At 45.9% G+C, this 21,386-nt stretch overlaps 1 protein-coding gene across 3 annotated transcripts in view; it reads left to right on the top strand.

The window, feature by feature from the left end:
* Nucleotides 1-21,386, top strand: part of EPSTI1 (epithelial stromal interaction 1) — a 105,876-nt gene that overhangs the window by 55,563 nt on the left and 28,927 nt on the right. For all 3 annotated transcript variants that reach the window (XM_047755645.1, XM_047755646.1, XM_047755647.1), the window contains one exon: nucleotides 9,847-9,940. In XM_047755645.1, coding sequence (XP_047611601.1) covers nucleotides 9,847-9,940 — 94 coding nt within the window. The remainder of the gene's footprint in view (nucleotides 1-9,846; nucleotides 9,941-21,386) is intronic.

Consider the following 21,386-nt stretch of genomic DNA (forward strand, 5'->3'; position numbering starts at 1 on the left):
GTAGGTCGCAGATGCAGCTTGGATCCTGTGTTGCTGTGGCTGTGGTGTAGGAACCTCCATATGCCATGGGTACATCCCTAAAAAGCAAAAACAAACAAACAAACAAAACCAACAACAACAACAACAAAAAAAAGAAAATAGTTTTCACAGAGATTTCAGGAAAATACGTCATGAAAAACATCATGGACTTAGGGTGGTGATTATGTCTCTATATATAGACCTATATTGAACCATTGTGTTATACATCTGAAACTAATACAATGTTACATATCAGTTATACCTCAATAAAAATGTTTTCATTGGAGTTCCCGATGTGGCTCAGTGGTTAACAAACCCAACTAGTATCCATGAGGATTCAGGTCTGATTCCTGGCTTCCCTCAGTGGGTTAATGATCTGGCATTGCATTGATGTAGGTGGCAGACGCTGCTTGGATCCCGCGTGGCTGTGGCTGTGGCTGTGGTGTAGGCTAGCAGCTGCAGCTCAGATTTAACCCCTAGCCTGGGAACCTCCACATGCTTCAGGTGCAGCTCTAAAAAGCCAAAAAGAAAACAAACAAAAAAAAAACAAAAAAATGTTTTCATTAAAATAGTAGGAGTCTCCCTTGTGGCTTAGCGGGTTAAGAACCTGACAGTGTCTGTGAGGATGCAGGTTTGATCCCTGGCCTCAATCCGTGGGTTAAGGATCCTGCATTGCCATGAGCTGTGGCTCACGGCATAGGTCACAGATGCAGCTCGGATCTGGTGGTATTGCTATGGTGCTGCTATGGCTGTAGCTTAGGCCAGAAGCTCTAGCTCTAATTTGATGCCTAGCCCTGGAAATTCTGTATGCCACAAGTGCAGCCATAAAAAGAAACAAAAAGAATTAAAAATTTAAAAGTTACATGCAAGTGCATGGGGTAGTTTGATTACCATGATTAAGGACCAGGTTTAGCTCTTTCAACGTTACCACCTATGCCTTTGTTTCAAACCCCTCAGTCTTGAGAGCATTTGCATGGATCTTGTATATGAGATGGCTCTAGCACATTTCTTTCATCCTGTTATGTCAGTAGGTTCTGTGTGTGCTAAGAGATGTGTAAATGTCTTTTGTTCACATCCAGTTATGTAAAACCATCTCAGGCAAAATAATACCTGTTCCAATTGTCCTATCACCTCTATTGCTCCACACAAAGCAATTACTGCTATAATTAAAAGTTAAAGCATTGGGGAGTTCCCATCGTGGCTCAGCAGAAATGAATCTGACCAGTATCCATGAGGGCACAAGTTCAATCCCTGGCCTCGCTCAGTGTGTTAAGGATCCAGTGTTGTGGTGAGTTGTGGTGCAGGTTGCAGATGTGGCTCAGATCCCGAGTTGCTCTGGCTGTGGTGTAGGCTGGCAGCTGCAGCTCGGATTCGACCCCTAGCCTGGTGCTTCTGTATGCCGTGGGTGTGGCCTTAAAAAGAAAAGAAAAAATCATTAAAGATTCGATAAAGGAGCAGCAAGAACTGTTGAAAGTACATGGGGGAAATGGGTAAATTAGGCAGTGCGTTTCTGACACAGCACAGGGTGAAAAAAAGAAAAGATGCAGCCAATGCCTGTTGCTTGCGTGACTTCATGTGTGAAGGTAGGAGTGATTATATGCCTTTATTTGCTCTCCTAAAGCACGTGGCAGCAAAGTTCAGGTTTGTGAGGCTTTGAGAAATACGGGAAGAATGCATCGTTGGGTAGTTCTTATGCAGAAGTTTCCTAAGACCCACTGGGTTTTGTTTCCAAATGTGTGATGGAACATGAATTATTCATAAGCCAGAACCATGCGGCCCTAGGATAATCATGCATATTTAAGATCCATCTTTACTACTGTAGCGGTTCTCAAGATCACCACGGTGCTTTAAAGAAACACAGACTCCTGGCTCCCACTGCAGACGTGTTGCGTGAAAAGGTCCAGGTCTTACGTCCAGTAACTTCCAGGAAGCACTCTCAGGTGACTTCCAGATGACTTTCACGGTGCCAGCCCCACCCAGGTCTTCCTGTTGGCATCCTGGAAAGTGTTCTGTGGAACCTAGAAGGGTGTTTGCCAAGCCATCCCTTAGTAAACACTAACTGTAATGGGCGAGTTTCTCTTTTTATTTTTATTATTACTATTATTTTGTTTGTAGGCCCACACCTGCAGCATATGGAGGTTCCCAGGCTAGGGGTCCAATCGGAGCTATAGCTGTAGCTGCCAGCCTACATCACAGCCACAGCAACTTGGGATCCCAGCTGCGTCTGCCACCTATACCACACCAATGCCAGATCCTTAACCCACTGAGCAAGGCCAGGGATTGAACCTGCGTCCTTATAGATGCTAGTCAGATTCGTTAACTGCTGAGCAATTACAGGAACTCCAACTATACCAATTATTTTTTAAAAATTGTATTGGAATTTAGTTGGCTGATAGCATTGCATTAGTTTCAGGTGTACAGCAAAGTGAATCAGTTATAAATATATCAATATCAATTCTTTTATTTTTTCCTTTTTAGGGCCACACCGGCAGCATATGGAGGTTCCCAGGCTAGGGGTCCAATTCAGAGCCACAGCCACAGCACGTCCAGATCTGAGCCACGTCTGCGACCTACACCACAGCTCACGGCAACACCGGATCCTAACCCACTGTGCAAGGCCAGGGATCAAACCCGCAACCTCAGAGTCAACCACTGAGCCACGATGGGAACTCCTAGATATGGTTCTGGAGAAGGGACCCAGTTCAATGACTAAAAGCGTGGACCCTAGAGCCTGGCTGCCTGGGCCTGATCTTGGCTTTGACAGTAACTAGCTGTGTGATCATGAACAAGTTCATTATCAGGCTGTTTCCCAGTAAACGTGTTTTGCATTTTGGTTATACCTATAAAAACAAGGACATCCAGCCATGGTGGCCTGTGGCCCCATGAGGCAGCAAAGACCTGGACCTGAGTGGCCTCAGACCCCTTTACCGGGAAGATCTTTCTGTGGTTTGTCGCAAGCCTCTTTACCCTCTCTGGTCTCCTGCACAGCGACCTGTGTAGTGGTTTATCATAGAGTCACGCTTCTCTGCCTCCCACTTTGTGTGTCCGCTGGCAGTTGGCAAGAGATGGTGAAACTGCCCCATCCGCTCCCAGCAAAACAAAAAGTACCGGGGAGAGATTTTTTTCACTGGCATTTTTTTCAGCGAGGGACTCTTTCCTTTAAAATTGGTAGTTTGACTTTTTCTAGGGCCACTCCCACGGCATATGGAGGTTCCCAGGCTAGGGGTCGAATTGGAGCTGTAGCCACTGGCCTACAGCAACACGGGATCCGAGCCGCGTCTGCGACCTACACCACAGCTCACGGCAACGCCGGATCCTTAACCCACTGAGCGAGGCCAGGGATCGAACCCACAACTTCGTGGTTCCTAGTCGAATTCCTTAACCACTGTGCCATGACGGGAACTCCCTAGTTGGACATTTTTATGAGCGTTTTCTTAATGTGTCCTGTCATAGTGCAGAGTTGGCGGATGCGGGGGACCAGGTAGAGGAAGGTGCGAGTACTTTGTAGCCGTGGGGTGGGATGGGTGGCGGGCGCCAGACTCATGAGCTCCTACAGGTCTAAGTGAAAAAAAAAATTTTTTTTCTTTTTTGTTTTTAGGGCCACACCTGCGGCATATGGAGGTTCCCAGGCTAGGGCTTGAATCAGAGCTACAGCTGCCGGCCGACGCCACAGCCACAGCCACAGCCACGTGGGTTGAGAGCCGCATCTTCGACCTACCTCACAGCTCATGGCAATGCCAGATCCTTAACCCACTGAGTGAGGTCAGGGATCGAACTCGCATCCTCGTGGATACTGGTTAGATTTGTTTCTCCTGCGCCACAATAGGAACTCCCTAAGTAAATATTTTTAAACTGATTCTTTAAAAAAATCTTTGTTGTTTGTCTCTTTTATAGATGGGACTGTGCCTCTGTTAATCCCCTATTCCCAGTTTATTCCTCCCCCAGCCTTTTCCCCATGGTAACCGTAAATTTGCTTTTTATGTAAACTGATTCTCCCTTGACCATTCCAATGTCTTTTCTAAATATTAAAAAGAAAAGCCTTATAGGAATTGTCTTTGCGTTTTTGGCCTATTTAAATGAGCCAACGGGCACACATTTCACTCTCTGTGGCCTTTCCTATATATTTTATCCTTTCAAAAAGGTCAGCATTTTGATGGATGAATCTCTATTAACAGATTAATATTCCATCATATTGCAGTATCACCAGCCAGATCCTTCTCCTTCTCTGACTCTCACACTGCAGCATCTCCTTCCAAACTCTCACCTGTCCTCAAACTAGGCAAGATCCTAGCAGTACTGAGATAAATGAGTATTCATTTTAAAAAATTTATTGAAATACAGTTGATTCACAATGTTGTGCTAATTTCTGCTGTACAGCAAAGTGACTCAGTTACACATATATATTCTTTCTTTTTCGTATTCTTTTCCATAATGGTTTATCACAGGATATTGAATATTGTTCCCTGTGTCATCCAGTAGGACCTTGTTTCTCCATCCTATAAATAATAGATTCTTTGCTAACCCCGAACTGCCAATCCTCCAGCCTATCCCGTGGCAACCACAAGTCTGTGCTCTATGCCTGTGACTCTGTTTTTATTTTGTAGATGTGTTGATTTGTGTCATATTTTAGATTCCACATGTAAGTGATAGCCTATGATATTTGCCTTTCTTTCTGACTGACTTTGCTCAGTCTGATGATCTCTAGTCCCATCCATGTTGCTGCAAATGACACCATTTTATTCTTTTTTATGGCTGAGTAGTATTCCATTGTGTATATGCACCACATCTTCTTTATCCATTCACCTGTCGATGGACATTTAGGTTGTTTTCATGTTTTAGCTATTGCAAATAGTGCTACTGTGAACTTAGGGGTGCATGTATCACTTTTTAAAATAATTTTTAAATTATAGTTGATTTACAGTGTTCCATCGATTTCTGCTATATAGCAAAGTGAGCCAGTTATACATTTATTATGTATCACTTTTATACTCTGGGCCTAGGCAGCTCCTAGATATGACAGTAAGACAGCTTAAAGATGAGTGGGTTCCTCCCCTTTCCCACCTTCTCCCCACCCCCAACTAAGGTTTTGAAATAGTTGAGATGCCCAGCTTAATCCTTAAGTTATTCTATTTTTCTACTCTTCCTCAGCTCTTCTTGGCCTCTTCTTAGGTGCTTGTGGAATTGATCACCTAAATTGAGAGATGATTCTCTTGTATATATTACTTTATGTTGTATTGTTAGGATTGGCTAAATGCTGTAATCAACAGACCTCAAAATAAGAAATAGCTTGAGGAATTCCTATCATGTCTCAGTGGTAACAAACCTGACTAGTATCCATGAGGATTCAGGTTCGATCCCTGGCCCTGCTCAGTGGCTTAAGGATCCGGCCTTGCCATGAGCTGTGGTGTAGTCACTGAAGAGGCTCAGATCTGGCATGGCTGTGGCTGTGGCTGTGGCTGTGCCGTAGCCTGGCAGCTGTAGCTCCAATTCAACCTCTAGCCTGGGAACTTCCATATAACACAGGTGTACCCCCAAAAAATTTATAAAAAGAAAAAGAATAGCTTAAGCAGTGCTATTTTTTCCTAATGTGAAAAATGAGTGAATGGGTTTGAGAGGAGACCCCCTCCTCTCAAGATATCCAGGACCCCGAACTATTAGCAACTCTACCACCTTTGGTATGTAACTTCCAAGTTTGTGCTGCTCTTGCCTCTATTCCAGACAGCCAGAAGGAGGAGGAAAATGTATAGAGGCACATGCACAGGAGGATTATGATTCGTTATCCTGGAAGGAGTGTGCGTCACTTCCTCCCTTGTTCCATTGGTCAGAACACAACCACGTGACCAACCTTAGCTGCAAGGCAGGCTAGGAAATGTAGTCCGGTTGTGTCACTGGAGGAGGAGAACTTCCATTCTGATGGATATTTAGCAGTCTCTGCTACAACTGAGTTAGGTCAAGGTGACGCGACAGAAGAGACCTTTCAGATGAGATGGGGTGCGTTCAGGATGGTATGGCCGTAGACCAGAAGAGACCTTTCAGAATAAGCCATAGGCATAACCCTAAGAAAACACAGAAAGGATGCATAAAGATCATGAGTTGGACGTGAGTTCACTAAATTTCAAACCTTGTCTACTATTGGTGGTTCATTCTCAGTTGTTCTATGGAGCATAAAGGATAGGGGCCTGTAACTATGTCTGGGTCAGAGTGATAAAGTGGGAGAGGGTGACCTGCCTGAGTAGGTGGCATAGTCACAGTGATGACAAAGAAGGAACCCCGGCCAAAAGATGACTCAGTGCTAGAGTCCAGGGGTCTTAGTCTAGTCTGGTTGTCTTAGTCTAGTTGCATTTCCTCTCTGCGGTGGCGGGGGGGGGGGTGGTCTTCCTCTTGCCCCTCAAGGAGCTTCTGTATATATGCTTTTTCTTTTTAGGGCCGCACCCACGGCACATGGAAGTTCCCAGGCTAGGGGTCAAATCCGAGCTGCTGGGCTACACCATAGCCACAGCAACGCCGGATCCCAGCGGTGTCTGTGACCTACATCGCAGCCTGACACAGGAGCTTCGGACCAAGTAGAATGGCAGCCCACAGTTAAGGAAGCCAGATCCTTAACCCACTGAGGGATGGAATCTGCATTCTCATGGATACTAGTCGGGTTTGTCATTACTGAGCCACAACAGGAACTCCAAGGAGGTTCTATGTTTTATTTTTATTAAACATTACTGTAATTACCTACAGAGGTCCCCGTCCAATTCAGCCAATCTGTGGAAACCACCACTCTGATAGCAGAAAAATGTCAGTATGGTAGTTTGGAACTTATCTTGATTATGTCGTTAATCACATTTTTCACAGGCTGATGGGCATAGGGTTCAAATTGGGGCTGCAGCTGCTGGTCTGTGCTACAGCCATAGCAATGCAGGATCCGAGCCTCACCTGCAACCTACACCACAGCTCATGGCAACATCGGATCCTTAACCCACTGAGCAAGGCCAGGGATCAACCTGCATCCTCATGATACGAGTAAGGTTTGTTTCCACTGAGCCACAGCGGGAACTCCTTTCCTGACAGTCTTAGGGCCCTGCCATTAAAATTTGACTTGGGAGTTCCCATTGTGGCTCAGTGATTAACTAACCTGACTAGGAACCATGAGGTTGCGGCTTCCATCCGTGGCCTCACTCAGTGGGTTAAGGATCCGGCGTTGCTGTAGGTCACAGATATGGCTCAGATCCTGCATTGCTGTGGCTGTGGTGTAGGCCGGCAGCTACAGCTCTGCTTGACCCCTAGTCTGGGAACCTCCATATGCCACAAGGGTGGCCCTCAAAAGACAAAAGACCAAAAAAAAAAAAAAAGATTTGATTTTGTGGTGTAAATGGGGCCCCGATCCTTGGCACAAGAGCCATGGATGCTGGTTAGCTACCCAGCCAACTTCGTGCTTGGCATTGCCAGGTAATTGCCCTCAGAGCACAATACAGGGCTGCCAGTCTCCTTGGTCTGAAGCTCCTGACTTGCTCCTCATGGGTGCTTCTTATTCCACTTCGTTCTTTCCCACTGCTTTCTCCCACCGTCTGCTCTCAGCTAAGGAGATGCAGAAATTGCATCCAAACTTCTGGCAACTTTCTTCTTTTCACATTTTTGACTGATGGCTTCAGAGAGCCCCAGACCATGGGGCAGCTTCCAGCCTCTGAGACTTCATTAGTCTCCTTGTCTATTCTGGGCAAGATAAGCAATCCTAGACAAATGGAGAGGCTGCTTGCCTCAGCTGCCGAAGCCTTGTGTTTCTGGGGTTATGTACGGCGCTTAACTTTTAGCTCTTCCTCCCCCAGCTCCCGCTCCTGACCTCGTTCAAATGCCGTGTTCTACCTAAGTCACGATTTGGAGTGATGTTGGCATCTCTGTTTAATTTCCAATTCCTTGTTTTGATCCCCCCCCCCACTGGATACCATTTATTTTTACCAGACTATTTCCATTTCCTTTGACGCCCATGCCCTAAGCGCTTGATAAATCAGATCTTAGCAGCAGCCCTAAAGTATTAGGAGGCAGCAGAGAGATGGCAGAAGGAAGGAGGCAGAAGGAGGCGGCTGCAGTTGTCTGGTGCAGCATAAATCAGGCCATGCTGAGCCATTTGATTGTGAATATGGAGTAACGGGATCCGAATCCCACAAATTACATGGGGAAAGGACCAAAGAATAGAAATTCATCAATGGGGAGTTACCATTGTGGCTCAGCAATAACAAATCCAACTAGTATCATGAGGATGCAGGTTCCATCCCTGGCCTCACTCAGTGGGCTAAGGATGCATCATTGCTGTGAGCTGTGGAATAGGTTGCAGATGGAACTCAGATCCCACCTTACTGTGGCTGTGGCGTAGACTGGCAGCTGTAGCTCCGATTTGACCCCTAGCCTGGGAACTTATATATGCTGCAGGTGTGACCCTAAAAAGCAAAAAACAAAAACAAACCAAATCCATCAACAGGAGGCAGAATGGGGCAGTCATTAAAGTGAGGACAAGGGAAAAACAGTATTCTCTGCTTGACGTATGTGAGAGGAGAAATAGGGGTAGTGGATGGGATTTTTAAGGGAAAAACAAAGGACTTATTAAAACTGAGGAGAAGGAGTTCCTGCTGTGGTTTAGGGGGTTAAGGACCCAACATAGTGTTCATGAGGATATGTGTTCAATCCCTGGCCTCGCTCAGTGGGTTAAGGGTCTGGTGTTACTGTGAGCTGCGGCGTATGTAGGTGCAGCTGCAATAATAAAATAAACAGAGGACATGTCCAGCTATTTCACAACCTCTGGGCTAAAGGAGATGCCAGAAATACAGACCAAAATTGGCAGCACTTCTTACCGTCCATGGAAGGTACAAGTCAAATGCAAAGATGTGTGTGTCTGTATGTGCGCACACGCATGCATTCAGAATTCCAAAAGAGGAGTTCCCATTGTGGCTCAGTGGTTAACAAATCCGACTAGGAACCACGAGGTTACGGGTTCGATCCCTGGCCTCGCTCAGTGGGGTAAGGACCCGGTGTTTCCGTGAGCTGTGGTGTAGGTCACAGACGCAGCTCGGACCTGGCGTTGCTGTGGCTGTGGTGGAGGCCGGCGGCAACAGCTCTGATTGGACCCCCCAGCCTGGGAACCTCCATGTGCTGCGGTTTGGCCCTTAAAAGGACAAAAGACAAAAAAATATTCCAAAGGAGCCCGTGACCTGTAACTGATTATGAGTTCCTGGACTAGCATCTCTGTGCATCCTGAGTGCCGTGAAGCCCTGAGGCCAGTAAGATGACGAGGGGAGAGACCCCTGGAGGGTGAAGGGCTAAAGTGACAGCAGTGCAGAGTGAGGTGCTCTAGGGGAGGAATGGTTCCCAGCCCTACAGTGAAGTCTTGTGTTTCAAGGTTTAATCGCTCAGACAGGAAATTAGGGCCCCATACTGTGGAATCTCAGAGGGCATTTATCTCCATGTCGAAGTGCATGAAGCCGAAAAAAATAAAATCACAGGTTCACATTCTGCAAACGTGGTTTTATGTCTTTCCAATTATGAAATGCAGTCTCTCAGTAGTATTTTGTTTTGATTTCCTGGTCTACCATGTTTGCCAGCTCACCTTTTGTTCTACCGAAGACACTTTTAGCTACAGCTCCATGAAAGTCTAGGCTAGTATCTAATGGCACACACACAAAAAAATGGTAGTTCTGGGAGTTCCCTGGTGGCACAGCGGGTTAAGGATCTGGTGGTGTGGGTTTGATCCCTGGGTCAGGAACTTCCACATGCCGTGGGTAGGCTAAAAAAAAAAAATGATATTTCTACTTTGCTCAAGGCACTAACACCTATTTGTGTTCCTGCTAGCAAAACTACTGAGTTCTTGAGAAGAATCAGCACAGAGTTGCCACCCAGAAGTACCTGTCCAGAGGCTCTTGGTGACTCACAGTCTTCAGCTTGGGTAAGTGGCGTGTTTCATAGTGTGCCATCTGACGCTTTTTAAAGAGGTGATTAATGGAGTTCCCATCATGGCTCAGTGGTTAACGAATCCAACGAGGAACCACGAGGTTGCGGGTTCGATCCCTGGCCTCGCTCAGTGGGTTAAGGATCCGACGTTGCCATGAGCTGTGGTGTAGGTCACAGAAGCGGCTTGGATTCTGCGTTGCTGTGGCTCTGGCGTAGGCTGGAGGCTACAGCTCCAATTAGACCCCTAGGCTGGGAACTTCCATATGCCACAGGTGTGGCCCTAAAAAGACAAAAAACTAAAAATAAAGAGGTGATTAATGAATGAAGATTAAGTCCAGAGAGGAGTTCCCATTGTGGCTCAGCAGCAACAAATCCGACTAGTATCCATAAGGATGCAGGTTTGATTTCTGGCCTCAGTGGGTTAAGGATCTAACATTGCCATGAGCTATGGTGTGGGTCACAGACATGTCTCAGATCCCACATTGCTGTGGCTGTGGTGTAGGTCGGCAGCTTCAGCTCTGATTTGACCCCTAGCAGGGGAACTCCCATATGCCGCAAGTGCATCAGTCTATGCAATAGCCAAGATATGGAAACACCCTAAATGTCCAGCGACAGAGGAGTGGGTAAAGAAGATGTGGTACCTATACACAATGGAATATTACTCAGCCATTTAAAGGAATGAAATAATGGCATTTGCAGCAACAGGGATGGACCTAGAAATGATCATGCTGAGTGAAGTCAGTCAGACAGTGAGACACCAACATCAAATGCTGTCACTTACATGTGGAATCTAAAAAAAGGACACAATGAACTTCGTTGCAGAACAGATATTGACTCACAGACTTTGAAAAACTTATGGTTTCCAAAGGAGACAGGTTGCAGGGTAGGGGGATGCGCTGGGGGTTTGGGATGGAAATGCTATAAAATTGGGTTGTGAAGATCGTTGTACAACTATAAATGCAATTGAATAATAAAAAAATGCTATAAAAAAGATGAGTCATAAGAGAGTCATCCCAGGTGTCAGAAATTAATTATCACACAGAAGCGAGAATTAAGGTCTGGGAGTTCCCATCATGGCTCAGTGGTTAACGAACCCAACCAGTATCCATGAGGACACAGGTTTGATCTGTGGCCTCGCTCAGTGGGTTAAGGATCCAGCGTTGCCATGAGCTGTGGTGTAGGTCACAGATGCAGCTCTGATCCCACGTTGCTGTGGCTGTGGCGTAGGCCAGCAGCTGCAGCTCCGATCGGACCCCTAGCTGGGAATGTCCCTAAGCCACAGGTATGGCCCTAAGTAGACCAAAGACGAAAAAAAAAAAAAATGAATTAAGGTCTGATGGCAAGAAAAAGCATGGGCGTGTGTCAGGGATGAGTTTTGTGTAGCTGCCGTCTAGAAGGTTGAGCTAGAAGGCTGGAGAAGAAGTCAGGAGCCATGAGGAGCGTTCTCAACTGTGGCCCTTTGGGCGGGATGGTTCCTTGCATGGACCGCCTTGGGCACTGCAGCATGTGGAGCATCTTTGCTCTAGGGCTCAAGATGCTGGAAGCATCCCCCAGACGTTGAAACATCCGAGATGCCCCGCATGGGGAGCTGGTGATCCTCCTGGTAGAAAACCTCGCAGACATTTATATGCTACACGGGAGAACCTGAACCTCATTCAGTGAGTACTGAAGATGCTGAAAAGTTTTAGAGAAGTTTCAAGGTCAGATGTGCATTTTATTGGGTAACACTGGTAAACCATACAGAGTGTAGTTCTAAAGGAACCAAGAGGCCTCTAAGAGGCTTCCTGGTTAACCTACGTGAGGACTGATGAAGACTTGGGTAGAGTGGTGGGTGGGGGGATGGAGGTCAGAGCGCAAGTCCGAGAACTGCGAGGAGGTGAAATTGGCAGGGCTTGGTTATTGGAACTGGGGGCAAGAAAGTAAATTTCATTCTGATGGGAAGGGGTTATTGTGGAAAAAAAAGATCCGTTTACATTTTTCTTTTGGCCCCACCATGGCTTATGGAAGTTTCCAGGCCAAGGATCAAATGTGAGCTGTAGCTGCAGCCTACGCCACAGGTGCAGCAATGGCAGATCCTTTAACCCACTGTGCTGCACTGGGAATCAGACCAGCGCCTCTGCAGCGACCCAAACCTCTGCAGTCAGATTCTTTTTTTTTTTTTTAGGGCTACACCTGCAGCATATGGAAGTTCCCACATAGGAATTGAATCAGAGCTGCAGCTACCAGTCTATGCTACAGCCATAAGCAATGCAGGATCCGAGCTGCATCTTCGAATTACACCACAGCTCACGGCAACGCTGGATCCTTACCCCACTGAGCAAAGCCAGGGATCAAACCCACGTCCTCATGGATACTAGTCAGGTTCATAATCTGCTTAGCCACCATGAGAACTCCTGCAGTCAGGTTCTTAACTCACTGTGCCACAGTGGGAACTCCTTTTTTTTTTTTCTGTTTAAGTTTTTAAAAGCCTTGGCCTTTCAGAGTTTGGGCAGATAAATGAGAGGTTGTTAGAGACACCTATTCATCATCTCCCTCCAGCCCCCTTTCTCTTTGATGCCCATGTTTTAAAATGTCAGGAAGACATTATGACATTCCTTGGAAAAAGGTTATTCTGTTCTTATCTACAAACCTCTAAGTGCCCCTTATTTTTTTTTTTTTTTCTGCTTCTAAGGCAGTGTTCCAAAGTCCAGATTTGCTAGTGTGGGCTCCAAAAGTCCTATCAAATCCATCTTCTCTCTCCCCTCATTGCAGCGTACTGGAGAAAGGAGTTGAGAAGCTGTAGGTAGATGCGTTAGATCCCGTATAGACTTCTTCCTGCACATCTGTCTTGATAACCTTTTCGTGGCGGGGGAGGGGAGGGGGAAGCAGGAGTTGGGTAACTTTACCACCTGGGGGTTTGGATGCCGGCTGGTCTTGATTTCTGTCTGAGGGCTTCTTGAAACCTGTGGTTGAACACTTGTGTGCTTGCTCTATTGATTTTGGCTCGTTTCTTCAATTTAACAAAATCATCATGGAATTTTAATCTCGTCATCCAAGGCATTAGTAATATCTCCCAGAGCTGCATTTTCTGCGGATTGATTAGTGCCTCTGCCATAAGATCCTCAGAGCTATTAATAGAAAATGTGGAGCACGACTGGACCCAGGACGGTCCTTTAGGAACCGCATTCAACAGCTGCTCCCACTTGACACCAAACTATTAATAATTTGTGGTGGTTCAATATCTCTGACTTTTTACCCATATTGTATTCTTCTCATACTGTCTAATCCATATGCATGGAAGTCCTCAGAGGATGCACTGCAGAGCCATTTTTTTCAGTCTTTAGGAAAATCAAATATGTATGTTACACTTCTGTGAAGTTAAAAAAGACACCTGCGGTTTGCCTTAACTGTGGTCAATGCACAGAAGGCGAACATATTGTGAGCGCATTCCTGGAGGATGAGGCGCTGCAAGGTTTTGAGTTGAAAAAATTCAAATGTTTACTACATAAGGCACCTTTCCTGAAAAACAATTATTCTTACACTTATTTAAGTGTGGATCTGCCGTGACAGTTGAGAATTTAATAAATACTGTGTAAAGATGTCCATGAAAAAGAGAAGAAAATTCTTGTAGGTATCACATAAGAGAACCTCAGACCAAAGGAGCATATACAGTGTTCACTTGCTCGTGGGTGGAGAGAGTTCTCTACACTGCGTGGGGGTGTGGAAGCCAAAGGAGCAGCATCAAAGTACCTTCTCCAGTCATTAGCATCGGATAGTTCCAGGTGTACAATAATGGTTCCCAGGCTCTGCTTTTCTGCCCTCATCTGGTCATTGGGGTCACCTGGGAGGCTTTAAAATTCACTGATGCCCAGGTCTTAACCTCCAAAGGTTGTGCTGCCTTCTGGCCTGGGCTGCAGGCTTTTAAGGCTCCCCAGGCAATTGCACTGTGCAGCCAAGGATGAGAGTCAGTGCTTTAATGTCACCTGGGGAATGGCTTTTACTGCTTTCCTGGGATGGCTTCCCTGATTTCTGGGTCTCATTCCTCCTTTTTTTTTTTTTTTTTTTGTTTTTTAGGGCCACACTCTTAGCATATGGAAGTTTCCAGGCTAGGGGTTGAATCAGAGCTGCAGTTGCCAGCCTGCACCACAACCCCAGCAATGCGGGATCCAAGCTGCCTCTGGGACCTACACCACAGCTCATAGCAATGCTGGATCCTTAACTCACTGAACAAAGCCAGGGATTGAACCCATGTCCTCATGGATCCTAGTCGGGTTCATTACCGTTGAGCCACAATGGGAACTCCCTTTTCTTCTCCTTCTTCTTCTTGCTTTATTTCTTTGTTTGGGGGAACATATTATTTAGGAGCTTCCTAAGAAAAGCTGTAATGTTCAGGTCCTTGCATGTTTGAAACTCTCTGTCTTCAGCCCTCACACTTAGCTTGCAATTTTCTGGTAAATATCCCAAATGGCAAATAATTTTCCTTCAGCATTTTGAAAGCATTTCCCTTTTAACTCTGAGTTACTGTTCCTGAGAAATCCAAGGCCATCTGAATTTCAGTTCTTATGGGGGTGGGGCTTTGCTTCATGGAAATATTTTAATCTCTTTTTTTTTCTGCTATTCTGTAATTTCATAATGATGTGCCTTAGCCTGAGGGTCATTTTTATTCATTTTCACTCTTGAAACTTATCTCTAGTTTTAGATTATTTTCTTGTATTTCTTTGATTTATTTCCCTTCATTGTCTCTTGATGAGATTATTATTATTCAAATCCTAGGCTACCTTGGTTTATCTTCTTTCGTTAAAACATTTTTTTCCCCCTCTAATTTATCTTTGACCATTCCTCCCCACCCCCCCTCCACCCTTCCACTATTTCCTGGTGTTTGGAATTAGAAAAAAAAAAAAAAAACTTGGCTCAGTGGAAACGAATCTGACTAATATCCATGAGGACGCAGGTTCAATTCCTGGCCTTGCTCAATGGGTTAAAGATCCAGCATTACCATGAGCCATGGTGTAGGTCTCAGTCATGGCTCAGAGTTGCTGTGGCTGTGGTGTAGGCCAGTGGCTACAGGTCCGATTTGACCCCTAGTCTGGGAACCTCCATGTGCCATGGGTGTGGCCCTAAACACACACACACACACACACACACACACACACACACACAAAACAAACTCAATCCTTCCCTCCCTTCCTGAGTGTCTCTTTTACCCCCATACCACGACCATCCATAACGCCTCTGACACCAGACTGGGGGGTTGGGGAGGGGAGGGATGTCCGGTTTTCCCCAGCAAGCAGTTCTGCACCATCAGCCCTGTATCTCACAAGTCAACCCGATTGTGACACTAGTTACCTGGAGATAATAACAGATCCTACAGGTTCAGGGCTCAGTCCCACAAGACTGCTCCCCACTTCAGCCTGCCACCGCAAGTGGCAGGTCCCCACGGTACTCACAGCTTCTGTCCAACTTGGCCACACATCAAACGTTCCCACAACCCGAACTTTGGGTTTGATTAATTTGCTGGAGCCACTCACAGCCCTCATGCTGCTCTAGGCTTACTTATGTTCACCAGTTTATTAAAGGATATGATAAAGCCACAGATGAAGAGCCAGAGGAAGGTTTATAGACGATGAGGTCAGGGAGGGTCCCTAGGGCAGGAACTTCTGTCCTTGGGGTGGAGTAGGGGTGTGTCCAGCCTCCCAGTGGATGGATATATTCACCTACCTGAGAGTTTCCTGAATCCCTGTACCTCTGGGATTTTTATGGAGACTTCCTCATATAGGCATGAGCAATTTTTTTAAAGATTTTTATTTTTTCTATTAGAGTTGATTTACAATGTTCTGTCAATTTCTGCTGCACAGCAAAGTCGCCCAGTTATATATATATACACACACACACACACACATTTTTTTTCTCACATTATCCTCCCTCATGTTCCATCACAAGGGACTAGATATAGTTCCCTGTGCTAGACAGTAGGATCTCATGGCTAATCCACTCCAAATGTTAATATTTTGCATCTACTAACCCCAAACTCCCAGTCCATCCCACTCCTTCCCCCTCCCCCTTGGCAACCACAAGTCTGTTCTCTAAGTCCATGAATTTGTTTCTTCTCTGTAGATTGGTTCATTTGTGGCCTATATTAGATTCCAGATATAAGTGATATCATGTGGTATTTGGTTTTCTCTTTCTGACTTTCTTCACTTAATATGAGAGTCTTTAGTTCCATCCATGTTGCTGCAAATGGTATTATTTTGTTCTTTTTTATGGCTGAGTAGTATTCCATTGTGTATGTGTACAACATCTTCTTAATCTGTTCATCTGCTGATGGACATTTAGGTTGTTTCCATGTCTTGGGTACTGTGATTAGTGCTACAATGAACATAGGGGTGCATGTGACTTATTCAGTGAAAGTTTTGTCTGGATATATAGGCATGATGAATTATTAACTCCATTTCCAGTCCCTTTCACTCTCTAGAGGATGGGGGTTTGAGACTGAAAATTCTAAACTTTTTTTTTTTTTGGCTATGCCCATGGTATGTGTAGCCAAGAACAGGAACTTCCTGGGCCAGGAATCAAACCCTTGCCACAGCAGTGACCCAAGCTGTTGCAGTGACAATGTCAGATCCTTAACCCACTGAGCCACCAGGGAACTCCAAGAAAATTCTAAACTTCTAATTATGACTTGGTCTTCCTGGTAACCAGTCCCCATTCAGGAGTTCACACAAGTTGTCTCAGTAGAACAAAAGATGCTCCTTGTGCTCTAATCATCTAGGAAGTTACAAGGGTTTTAGGAACCCTCTGTCAGGGATGAGGTCAAAGGCCAAATATTAGAACAAGAGATGCTCCTAAGGCTAGGCTATTACCATTTAGGAAATTGCAAAGGTTTTAGTAGCTCTGTGCCAGGAACTTGGGGCAGTATATATATATATATATATTTAATAGTCTATTAAATATATATAAAACATAAAATAGACATAATTTTTTTTCTACTATCTCACACATTTTCATTTCTCCTTTTTTCTTCTTATGGCCATACCATGCGGCATATGGAAGTTCCCAGGCGAGGGATTGAATCAGAGCTGCAGCTGCCAGCCTACACCGCAGCCACAGCAACACCGGATCCAAGCTGCATCTGGGACCTATGCCATAGCTTATGGCATCCTTAACCTACTGAGTGAAGGGCGGGGATTGAACCCACACCCTCATAGAGACTACTTTGGAGTCTTAACCTGCTGAGCCACAACAGGATCGCATGTATTTTCTTGACTTCTAAATATTTCACTCGACTTCTAAATCTTTCATTGGTGTGTCTTTTTGCAGGGGCAGGAGAGATGGTTTTCATTTCTAAGCACTCGCTTTTTCTCTGTTCCTTTTACGAAATAGCAACCTGTTCTTGTTTCATGGATAAAATATCACTTGCTCCCTCTCTGAGGAAACAGTGCAAGGAGCAGAAGAAAACTTCAAAGAAGGGGGCTTAGAGGCTCACCGCTTAGTATGCAGGGTTTTATACAATCCTTTCGTTCTCAGCCCGGGATCTGACCACCACTGCCTTCTGTACTAAGCCTGTCTGATTCCGTTGATCCAGAGAATAAACTTTTGATTTCCTATCAGGCCCGGGAGAATTACACCTGAGTTTTCAGGGTGGGAGCAGTGTCGGCACCTTGCTTTCATCCACCTGTTTTTCCCAGTAACTGCTCCATCCGTTTCTGGGCCGTCCCGTGATTCTGTGACGAAAGCTGCCTTCTTGGGGGTGCTTTGTCCCCTCCTGCCTAGTCTTTACATTGTTCTTTCCCCTTCTAGCCACTTACCGTTTCTTCATCTATTTATCTTCATAGAGTTTTGTCTGGGGATACAGATAACTCTTGGGTTTTGAAGCTAGAGTTTGTATGTGTTTCATTTCCTCCTCTGCTGAGGGTAATTTTTGAGAGAACAGTGGAGCAAAAACACAGGCCCTCCAGCCTCTTGATTTTGGTTTTGTTTCTTGGGGGTGCGTCCGCGGCACTTGGAGTTCCCTGGCCCGGGACTGAATATGCACCACAGCAGTGAGCACATTGGATCCTTAACCCATGGAGCCACCAGGGAACTCCTCATTCCACCTTCTTGAAATGAGAACTTTGGGCTTGTCAGGGGTTGAATTGTGCCCCCCACACACACAAAAATTCCTATGTTGACATCCATTACCTCAGACTGTGACCTTATCTGGAGACTGGGCCTTTACCGAGGTCATCACGTTAAAATGAGGTCATTGGCGTGGGCTCCAATCCAGCAGGAAAGGTGTCCTTGTGGAAAGGGGGAGTTTGGACATAAGAACAGACATGCAGAGGGGATGCGAAGAGACACAGGGAGAAGATGGCCATCTGTTAGCCAAGGAGAGAGTTCTAGATCCTTCCCTCACAGTCCTCAGAAGAAGCCACCCTTGCAGACACCTTGATGTTGGACTTTGAGCTTCCTGTGACTGTGAGGCAGTGCCTTTCTGTTTAGGGCAGCCAGTCTGTGGTTCTTTGTTGTGACAGCCCAAGCCAACCAACACAAGGCCATCTTTCATTTACTCACTCAGTGCCCTGCCCCCTGATTAATCTGACTCCCACTCTTTAAAACACAACCTAGGAATCCCTGTGGTGGCTCAGCAGTAACAAACCTGACCGGTATCCATGAAGACATGGGTTCAATCCCTGGCCTCGCTCAGTGGGTTAAGGATCAAGTATTGCCGTGAGCTGTGGTGTAGGTCAAAGGTGCTGCTTGGATCCACTGTGGCTGTGGCTGTGGTATAGGTTGGCATCTGTAGCTCCAATTCAACCCCTAGCTTGGGAACTTCTATATGCTGCGGGTTCGGCCCTAAAAAGACAAAACAAAACAAAACACACACAACCTAGTTTCATCCACTTAGAGAAGGTGTCTTTTAATCAAATGCCTTTTTTTTTTTGGTCTTTTGTCTTTTTAGGGCCACACCCATGACATATGGAGGTTCCCAGGTTAGGGGTCTAGTTGGAGCTGTAGCCACTGGCCTACACCAGAGCCACAGCAACACAGGATCTGAGCTGCGTCTGCAACCTACACCACAGCAACGCCGGATCCTTAACCCACTGAGCAAGACCAGGGATCGAACCTGCAACCTTATGGTTCCTAGTGGGATTTGTTTCTGATGTACCATGATGGGAACTCCCAAATATGCTTCTTTTTTGCATCCTCTATCGCAGTACCTCCCATGCTCTACTGTGGTCATTAATCTCATTCATCTTTTTGTCTGACTTCCACACCAGGCCATAAGCACCTGAGGTCTGGGGTCATGTCTGCCCACAGTGCTTGTGTGTGGGAGACTGAGATACTGCTTATTGGATGAATGTATGCTAAATGTAACTTGTGGGGGAGGGTAACCAAAACTGTCTATTTTAGTTGAGTACCAAAAAATGCAGTATTAATACATTATGTCAATATTTTATATAGAAAAAAAGTATGTGAATACAGTGACATAGAAATCTCTGGGATGTCAAACTAAGAAAAGTAGTCATCAGGAGTTCCTGTCATGGTGCAGTGGAAACAACCTGACTGGGAACCGTAAGGTTGTGGGTTCGATCCCTGGCTTCACTCAGTGGGTTAAGGATCCACTGTTGCCATGAGCTGTAGGGTAGGTTGCAGACACAGCTTGGATCTGGTATTGCTGTGGCTGTGGTGTAGGCTGGCAGCTGTAGCTCCGACTAGACCCCTAGCCTGGGAACCTCCATATGCCACGGGTGTGGCCCTAAAAAGACAAAAGACCAAAAAAAAAAATTAGAAAAGTAGTGATCAGAAGTTTTTTTCCCCTATTTTTGTCTTGCTAGTTAAGATGTCATGTGACTTCCCAGTTTTGGTGGCCTTTTAATTGACACTTTCTGGGGTCTAAGCATTTTTTTTTTTTCTGAGTGGAAAATCAGGGACCCATATTCTGATAAAAGAGCAATAAAGTAGTGGCATTTATTTTTATTTTATTTATTTATTTTTATTAAGGCCACACCTGCAGCATACGGAAGTTCCCAGACTAGGGGTCAAATCGGAGCTGCTGCTGCTGGCCTGTACCACAGCCACAGCGATACCAGATCCGAGCTGCATCTCTGACCCACACCACAGCTCATGGCAACATCGGATCCTTAACCCACTGAGCGAGGCCAGGGTTCGAACCCACATCTTCATGGATACAGTTTGTTTCTGCTGAGCCACAGTGGGAACTCCCACAGTGGGAACTCCCAAAGTGGTCACATTTAAAAGGAAAGTGCATAAATAGATTCCTCGCTCCAGTCATCGCATCTGCTTTAAATCTCTTACTCCTCCTTGGAGTCCTCTGAATAGAAAACTCCTCCTGGAGTTCCTGTTGTGGCTCAGCCAGTTAGGAAGCCAACTAGTACCTCTAAGGTTGCAGGTTTGATCCCTGGCCTTGCTCAGTGGGTTAAGGATCCAGTGTTGCCTTGAGCTAGGGTGTAGGTCACAGATGCGGCTCAGATCTGGCGTGGCTGTGGCTGTGGTGTGGACTGGCAGCTGCAGCTCCAATGTGACTCTTAGCTGGGGAACGTCCATATGCTGCAGGTGTGGCCTTAAAAAGACAAAAAAAAAAGAAGAAAAGAAAAGAAAAGAAAGAAAAAAAAAAGGTATCCCTGGCCCCTTTCCCCACTTTTAGATCTCATATGGAATATCTGTGATGAACACTAGCCTTCTCTAGGATAAAAAGAGAGGGTCACTGGAGAGTGACTCCCCACCCTTTATACCTGATCAGAGTCCCCTTGTGTTCCGGCCGTGGGTAAGACAAAGTCCTAGGATAAGTGTGGCTACTCTAACAGGATATATTCGGGCTTCCCGAATGCATCTGGAGCTCCCCTCTTCTAATTAATAGTGCTATAGATGATGCAGTTCTGAAAGCCTCTCTTTCTGGCAAGTGCTTCTTATTATTTGATGCAATATGGGTTTTATAGTGACAGAAACGGGGGAATGAATGAAGAAGGGCTTGAGAAAAATGTTAAGACAGGGAGCAGGGGTGGGGAGCAGACTATGTAACTTTATGGATGATTAGTCCAAAGCACTAGGCCTGAAATATGTCGCCTGCTGCCATGATGCTGCTGGAAGTTTTATGAGGACAATGGAGTTTCCCACGCAGTGGCTTCTCAGGCTCGAGGGTGGCAGAGGGTGGCAGAGGGTAGGCTGCACATCATTGCGAGGGAGAGAATGTGTATGACAAATGAACTGATGGAATACTGGGAATCTCGTCAATTCCAGCACATGTGGTTTCCGCGCCTGTGACGGCGACCTTGACACACAAGGTCACCGGGGCTGAAGGCCACTGTAGCGTGTCTCCTGGATCTTCTGAGTTGCCCCCTTGAGGGCCTAGTTCAGCCAGAAATGATGACTCCTGGGCCCCTGAACAGGCTTTGTTTTCCCCTCCCAGGAACAGACGTGAAGTTCAGGTACAGATTAGCGACACAAAGACTCAGAGAGAAATT

This window comes from Phacochoerus africanus, chromosome 13 (genome assembly GCF_016906955.1).
Source record: "Phacochoerus africanus isolate WHEZ1 chromosome 13, ROS_Pafr_v1, whole genome shotgun sequence".
In the NCBI taxonomy this organism is placed as follows: domain Eukaryota; kingdom Metazoa; phylum Chordata; class Mammalia; order Artiodactyla; family Suidae; genus Phacochoerus; species Phacochoerus africanus.